Source organism: Zootoca vivipara, chromosome Z1 (assembly GCF_965207765.1).
Source record: "Zootoca vivipara chromosome Z1, rZooViv2.hap1.1, whole genome shotgun sequence".
Lineage (NCBI taxonomy): Eukaryota > Metazoa > Chordata > Lepidosauria > Squamata > Lacertidae > Zootoca > Zootoca vivipara.
In genome coordinates, this window is record NC_142583.1 from 17,842,731 (window position 1) to 17,851,142 (window position 8,412).

The 8,412-nt window shown below is 45.7% G+C and overlaps 1 protein-coding gene across 1 annotated transcript; it reads right to left on the reverse strand.

Moving 5' to 3' along the window:
• Window positions 1-2,609: 2,609 nt before the first annotated feature.
• On the reverse strand, window positions 2,610-7,963 carry SHISA3 (shisa family member 3). The gene is made up of 2 exons (XM_088661165.1): window positions 7,642-7,963; window positions 2,610-4,226 (listed from the first exon to the last, which is right to left on the reverse strand). The coding sequence occupies exons 1-2, from the start codon at window positions 7,961-7,963 to the stop codon at window positions 3,781-3,783; spliced, it is 768 nt and encodes a 255-aa protein (XP_088517291.1). The 3' UTR covers window positions 2,610-3,780.
• Between the last annotated feature and the right edge of the window lie 449 nt (window positions 7,964-8,412).

The following is an 8,412-nucleotide window of genomic DNA, read 5'->3' on the forward strand; positions in this document are numbered from 1 at the left end:
ATAATAATAATAATAATAATAATAATAAATGGGGGGAGTGTCAATGCTCAAATCCAGACTCTTGAGTGAAAAGTCCTGTTGTTAATAACGCCATTCGTGCAAGAAGACCCGTGCTTGATCAGTGCTGATGCCATTTCCCTTTGCTCACAGGCGTTTACCTTCCAAAACTGGTATTGGAAAAGATCTAGAGCTGAATCCTGGGTCAAATTAAAGCTCTTCTTTTGCATGTCAGACACGGAAGCTTATCTGAAATGCAAGTAAAAATCCAGAGGAACCTTGTAGAAGAAGCATGCAAGACACTTCTGAAGGACCTTCTCCAGCTTCTGCTCCTTCCCCCCAAACAAACACATCTACCTTCGCCGCTTGACATGTCGCTTTTAAGGGTCACCTGACCCTCGGGGACAACTTTGCAGGAAATATCAGGAACTGCTGGAGGAAGGAAAGGCCGTAGAAATCCTCTTGGGGCACTGGGTTCCCCAGCTCTACATAGTGGTGTGTGTTTATTCTTGATCAGACTGAGGGCTAAAGGAAATGAGACATGTTTGTTCGTTTTTTGGTTAAGCCAGGGATGGGGAAGTTTCTTGGTCCAGCAGGCCTCACCTTTAAATTCCTTCAAAACCCACTGGCCAGCTCTGATACTTGTCCATCATCTGGTGCCATGATGCTACGAGGTGACTGTTAAGTGGGAGATCCTGCCCATCTATCAAAGTTGACCTGTGGAGTGGGGAGGGTCTGCTTTGACAGTTCATTCCCTTCGAAGCAGCACCCAGCAGGATTGAGTCCTCTCCTCACTAGCTGATGCAGCTGGAGTCTGCATCACAGCACATTTCCCACAGGCGAGAAAAAACCAACGGCACAAACAACAACATCTGGGTCATGCTCAGCCCTATATTTACACACGGGGAAATGGAAATGCCAAACTACTTCAGGCACACTGAATTTAAGTAGCTAGAATTGAAAAAACGTTATCAGTTCAGTGCAGAAATGTGGGTATGTTTCACCCATTTCCTTGTTATGTTTGGTATTCAACTATGCTTTACTCACAGCAGACCTACGGAGATTAACAGGCCTAACTTAGTCATGTTCCTTGATTTCAATGGGTCTACTTTGAGTAAAACCACCCTATATTTCTGCATCTCAACCCCCATCATACAGCCCAGACACTGAGGTCCAGCACCAAGGGCCTTCTGGCAGTTCCCTTACTGCGAGAAGTGGAGTTACAGGGAACCAGACAGAGGGCCTTCTCAGTAGTGGCACCCACCCTGTGGATTGCCCTCCCACCATATGTCAAGGAAATAAACAACTACCTGACTTTTAGAAAAGATCTGAAGGCAACCCTGTTTAGGGAAGTTTTTAATGTTTGGTGTTTTGTTGTGTTTTTAATATTCTGTTGGAAACAGCCCAGAGTGGCTGGGCAAACCCAGCCAGATGGGTGGGGTATAAATAATAATAAATTATTATTATTGGCATTAAAAACAGGAAATCTTTGCTTTAATTGGCTACTCAATAGATTCAGAGGTGTATTCAAAAACGCAGCAGAACACAACAACGTTTGCAGTTTAATTTGGACAAAACTCCGTCACATTTGTTATAACGGAGCTTGCTTCCACATACATTCTTAAATTAAAAACACATTGCTTTACCTGGGCTCCTTTGGGAGGAAAAGGCAGGATATAAAATTTAAAAATAACAAAAGATTTCTTAAAATTAAGATGCAGCACAAGAGGTGGCAAAGCTGCAGTTCTCCAGCCGGCATGGCCAGGGGGTCAGGGATGATGGGAGCTGCAGCCTAGGAACTTCGGGGGGGTAAAGGTCAGCCACCCCCAGTGTAAATAGTTTACATGCCTGTTAATTTTGATTTCTGACCGTTTTAAGTTGTGCAAAAGTTTTCATGTACTCTCAGCAAGCCAATAAATGCAGCAGTCTTACATGCCATTTTGCCAATTCAGAAATATAAGCAATTGTAGGAAAGTAAACTGGTTATGCTAGGGGGACCCAGGTGGCGCTGTGGGTTAAACCACAGTCTAGGGCTTGCTGATCAGAAGGTCGGTGGTTCGTAATCCCTGCAATGGGGTGAGCTCCCATTGCTCGGTCCCAGCTCCTGCCCACCTAGCAGTTCAAAAGCACATCAAAGTGCAAGTAGATAAATAGGGACCGCTCCGGCGGGAAGGTAAACGGCGTTTCCGTGCGCTGCTCTGGTTCGCCAGAAGCAGCTTTGTCATGCTGGCCAGATGACCCGGAAGCTGTCTGCGGACAAACGCTGGCTCCCTTGGCCTATAGAGCGAGATGAGCGCCGCAACCCCAGAGTCAGACACGACTGGACCTGATGGTCAGGGGCCCCTTTACCTTTACCTTTTTAAACTAGTTATGCTAGTGGGAGCCAGCAGAATGAGTCCTACTAGTGCAATGGGGGTTTCCCTCCTCCCCACAAGCTCCCTAAACAGCTCTGTGGGGGTCAGGAGAACCACCCAAAACAGCTCACAAGGGGAGGAGAGGCGACATTGCTCCATCAGAGGAAGCAGCTCCCTAGCGAGAATCTGAATTCCACCCCATGTTTCCATTAATTCAAAACATAAACATATTGGACAACCAAAATATTGTTTCAGCCGTGGAGCATTTTATTGGGAGAAAACCTGTGACTACAAAACATTGTCAAGCTTGTCAATACATTTTTAAGTTACAGTTCTTAAACATTATTTTAGATAGTGCAGATTTTACAAAATAAAACTTTTATTTACCCAGCTTTGTCTTCCAAGTCACAGGACAAAACTCAATAAATACACAAGGCTACTTCGGGCATTTTAATGTTTTATACGCTGCAAATGTGTGAAATTACTGTATAGCTTTTAGATGTTATTACAACTTATCCTCTTGACTGAGAGAAATTTTGTACAAACTCTTAGTTAAAGCTTGCTTATTGGTGAAATACCCAGCAATCTTGTCACATGTGAAACTGTCCTAGCCCAACTGTCTATGCTATCACACATTCAAAACATCACTTTTTTCCTGGCCCAACAAATGTTGGCATTGGTTAGTGTCTTTAACTCGGTGTTAAGATACCCTTTTTTAAAAAATAGGGCTTATAACCATTAATTGTCTTTCATTTTATAGTTTCTTCTTTTAGTGACATGATCTTCCAATATCTATGAATAAAACTATTCCCTTTATAATAAGTGATACTAATTCTGGTGGGTTGTTTTTTTTTAGGTAAGCCTATATTTAAAACACACACAAAACACAGGGCATGATCCAGTCAGATATCCCACTATCTGGAACTGATATGTTTAAAGTTCACATTAAAACCATCACTAATGCTACTCATCGCCTAAATAAATTATCCAAACAATGTGGTTGTTTAATGTCTTTTCCTTGTATCTGCCAGAACTCTGCTTATATTAGATCACAAAAATCATAGAATTGTAGAGTTGGAAGGGACCCTGAGGATCATCTAATCCACCCCCTGCAAGGCAGGAATGTGCAGCTTTACTCACACAATGACACACTTTGGTCAGGTGGCACTTTCTGAATGCAGATATGCTCCAAATTGATATCAGTTGGGAATGTGCATTTTATTCCAACAAGTCCAACGTGTTTTAGACCAGTACTTTTTACCAAACGAAAATTCCTGCAATAATTGACACTTTTTCTAAAGGGTAACTCACCCATTCACGTGATTTCCAGTTCCATAAGCAGAGAACACCACAATGAAAACCACGTAACGCAGGAGTCCATTGTGCTTCTTAGCGGAAGCATTGTTTTGAACACTTCGCTCAGCTGTGGCTAAGTTTCCGGAACGCTCTTCCCAGTTAGAGGCGGCTCAGAGTCCAGCGGATAGGAAAAATATGGTCCCGATACCAAAAACCCAGAGGGCTGAGAGAGGCTGACCGAGTGGCCCATTTGCAAGCAGCCTGGTGTGTAAGGTGGGGGTGAAGATGCCGCTGTACAGCCAGACTCTGGCCTGGCAAATGAAAACCTGCCGAGAGAGCCGGTCGTGCAACTTGAGCTGGCGGCACTGCTGGATTGTCTTGATGGAGTCCTTAAGCTAGTCGAGGTCAGGATCATTGGCAAAGTCTCCATCTGGTAGCTTCGGAGAGAAAACCGGATCGGCTGCGGCGACGTTTGCTTCGGCCTTAAACACGTGCAGCAATAAACGGCGACAAAGGAGCCCACGAAAACGAAGGCGAGGAATATCGATCCGACGATCAGGAACGGCACATAGACTGGTTCTGAGCAAGACAGGAAAAATAAATTATGAACAAAATATAGCCAGGCTTTATGCATTTAGAAAATCATTGCTTCCATTTTCTTCAAAAGAACAAAGGGCTTCACAAAGATTATGGGACAATAATCAGTCTTAATAGCATACCTGACACTAATTCTCTGGGTCACTCACTAATGGGTTGGAGCCAGACTAAATTAGTTCCACTTCGTTTCCAATTAAATCAATGGGTCATAATTTAAGCTAAGATGAGCATGTCCGATTGATTTTGATGATGCCTACGTTCAACAAACTCTGGATCCAACCCCAGCTAAAATTCTAACTGCAAGCATCTAAATTGTTCTTACTCAGACCTTAATCAATTCCTGCACTAATCCATTTTTTTCTAGTCAGCCTCTACTTTCTACACATGGAAGAAAAATCTCACTGGAAAGTTTGCTATCAATGATACCACCCTCAACTAGAATTCCTCAGTTAGTTCAAGCCACTCTAACCCTGTATTTCCATCCAGGAAACTTTCACTACTTGAAAGTTGCTTGTTGTTAGAAAAGTAACTATTTCCAACAATATTTTTTTCCACTTGGCATGTCTTAAACTACTTTGTCTAGAAAATGCTTCCTTTTTCTTTGCTCCCCATTTCCTCTCCTTTCTGTTTAACACTGACCCTGAGAAAAACTTTTGTGAAATTCACAAGTCTATCTCACCGCTTGTGGTTATTATTTTTAGATGGTCCTAAGAAAAGTACAGTACTGCACTAGACAACCTGGGATAGTTCTCTTATTTTCAAGGGTGAAGGAAGTGCTTTTGGTTTCCATCAATTTCCCCCTCCTTTATATGAAATGAACACCTAAATTCCAAAACTGGAAATGTCTTAAACCCATAACACTACAGTTCCAGAGCTCTAGAATGCCTTTTTATGAAGACAGTGAAATAAAGATTTTGTTGCAGGGTGAAGTCTGCAGTCCTGACCACTGCTGAACTCAGTGGGACTGGTGAACAGAGCTGCAAACCTAGGCACACTTAAACTTGGGAATAAGTCCCAACGAATTCATAGGAAGTCGGAGGAAAGATGCCCCGAATTTGGCTGCAAATAATTTGCTGGATGTATTTGCAAACTTCTTGAATTTGTTTTTTTCCAAGATGAAGAAAACGGGGCAGCCAGGTGCACTGACACGACAGGGATCCTGACTCCAAAAGGGATAGTAGAGCAATTCTGCTCTTTTGAACGTTAAGGTTACAGCCTTGTGCACAATTACTTGTTATGGGAGCTTAAGATATGATGTCAATATTTGTGATTTCTGTAGGGACTGTTCTAAATATATTTTAGTGTTTTGTGCTTGGGAGTCTCTTTTCAAATTAGGTGGGGCAATTGTTTCTCCCCCCCAAAAAACATCAACAATGTGCTTTGGGGAACATTGAACCTAAGAACAGCCTGCAGGATCAGGCCAATGGCCCACCTAGTCCAACATCCTGTTCTTCTGTGGTTTCCAGCACCTGGTATTCACAATACCTGTCACCTGAATACTTTCCTATTTACCCAGTGGTCAATTCTGAAGATCTAGGAAAACAAAAAGGAAAGATAAAAGTTGCAGTAATGTTGTAGTCTTTTACTGCAGTATATTTTGGGTGGGGTTTAAAGGGATTCTATTTTATTTTATTGAAGTTGCTTTCCTGAACTGAACAGCAGCAAAGTTTATGATGGGCTGAAGGTTTTCTAATCCAAGTACTTACTTCCCAAGGCAGCAGCTTTGAAAGTAGTACCTGTAAGTCCTTACTATGTACCTGAACAAGAAAGGTAGTGATCTCTCTGTAATATGTTTGTGTCCCAGGAAAGGCCTGCTTTGTACCCATTTTTTAAAAGTCTAGGGAGTTAGTAAAGTTCTCCTAAGCATCGCCCATGAGCTCTGTTATTTATCTGCGACTCTGATCCTTTCTCAGCTGATTAAAAGCATGAAATAGAAGGGAAAGAATGCTTGTCGGACTTTATATTTTTGTGGATTTACCACAAAAGTCCACCTGCTTGGCTGGTGAATAACATTTTGAGCACAATTGTGTGCAAGTTTACTCAGAAGTCCCACTGTGTCCAATGGGGCATACTCTTCCGTAAGTGCACACAGAATTGCAGCCTTTGTCCCTTAATAATTGGTGAAAATAGCAGTGCCACACATGACCCCACATCTGATCATAGCTGTCAAGTTTTCCCTTTTCTCGTGAGGAATCCTATTCGGCATAAGGGAATTTCCCTTTAAAAAAGGGAGAACTTGACAGCTATGCATCTGATTCGGAGCAGATCCTGACCTCCTAGGATAGGTCGCAAATGCCCTCCACTTCTGGACAGAGTTAAAAGACATAAAAACTTTTACAATGAATTCATATAATTAAACAGTCCTAAAATTTAATTAAAGAAAAAATAGCTCAGCACCAAGAACTATGCAATGTAGCGGCTTTCTGAAACACCATAGTGAGCTTTTTGCTAGAAAAAAAAGCGTCAGGGTTTTCTTAAGATTACGCTGCAACAATTGCTAGAATGCTCTCCAGGAAGACAGGCAGATTTCAATGCTACCCAAACTCTCTTGGGAATAAAGTCCAAGACTTCTCAGCAGCCACTCTCAGGGCTTGGCGTGAAAAACAAATTTAGCCCAGCAATTTTCCTTTCATCAAGGCATGCGGTGGGGACCCATACAGGAGAAACATTTAAGGCTGTCAACCTGCGCCCACTTTCTTCGCACTAAGTTCCACAGAAATTTATGCCCAAGTAAAATACAAGCATCAGCTGCCTGCTCTCCCTGAAGGTGCTTGTGGTTCCACACAGCCTTCAGGGCAAAATCGAAAGGGCCATTTGCAGAGGAGTCCATTGGACTGCGAGGAGATACAACAGCCATCTTACAATATCTAAATGGCTGCCCCATGGAGGTCGGAACAAGCCTGTTTTCTCCTGCTTTGGATGCTAGCAACCAAGGACTTCAATTTATAAGAAAGGAGATTCAAACTAAACATTAGAAGTAACTCTTGGACAGTATGAGCCCTTTGACAGTAGAAAGGCCTCTCTTGGGAGGTGATGGGCTCTGCTTCCTTGAAGGCTTTTAAGCTGAGGTTGGATGGCCATCTGTCATGGATGATCTAGTTGAAATCCTTGCACTGCAGAGGGCAGGAGGAGACATCCCTTGGGGCTCCCTTCCAACCCCACATCACATTGATTCCTGCAATCACAGAGGGTTCCGACTAGATGACTCTCGGGATCCCTTCCAACTCTGCATTCAGTCCTGCCTTTCACGGGGGTGGACTAGATGCCACCCAGGGCGCCCCTTCCAACTCCACACGTCGAGTCCGCGTTTCCACGCCACCGGGACCCGCTTCTTTTCCCCGCAACCCAACCCCACTCCTCCCTTCCCGCCCGGGGGGGGGTCCTTGCCAACACTCACGGGCGCTCCCGGTCGGCTGCTCCGCTTGCAACGGGTCGTTGGTGCAGCCGCCCTGCTCGAGTCGCGCGCCGGCGTCGGCGCAGCAGTAGCGCAGGGCGCACGAGCCGCAGCAGATGGCGGCGTCGGGCGCGTCGAAGCGCTCGGGGCACGCGAAGCCCGCCGAGTAGGCGCCGCGCGCGTCCACCCAGCCGTGGCAATACTCGCCGCCGCCCAGTGCGGCCCCCGCCGACGCCAGCCTCTGCGCCACGCCGACGCCGCCCCAGCGCCCGGCCAGGCAGCAGCAGCCCAGCACCAGGCAGCGCAGCCACGCGTCCGGGCCCATGGCCGACCCTCGGGCGACTCCGACGGCGCCGCCGCCTTCGCTGCCCACCCGAAGGCGCCCCCTGAGGAGGGAGAAGGCGGGGACGGCAATCCAGGGCCCCTCCTGCTCCTCCTCTCCCCGCCGGAGACTCTGGGCCACCGGCGTCGAGGCTCCCCCTTCCGAGAGCGCTTCAGGGAAGGCTTGTTTTTGCCTTGCCTTCTGGGGTACGTTAGAAGGGACCACAAGGGTCCTTTAGCCAAGTGGTTCCCAAACTTTTTTTATTTTTTGGCCATGCCCCACCTAAGGTAAAGGTAAAGGGACCCCTGACCATTAGGTCCAGTCGTGACCGACTCTGGGGTTGCGGCGCTCATCTCGCTTTATTGGCCAAGGGAGCCGGCATACAGCTTCCAGGTCATGTGGCCAGCACGACAAAGCCACTTCTGGCGAACCAGAGCAGCGCACGGAAACGC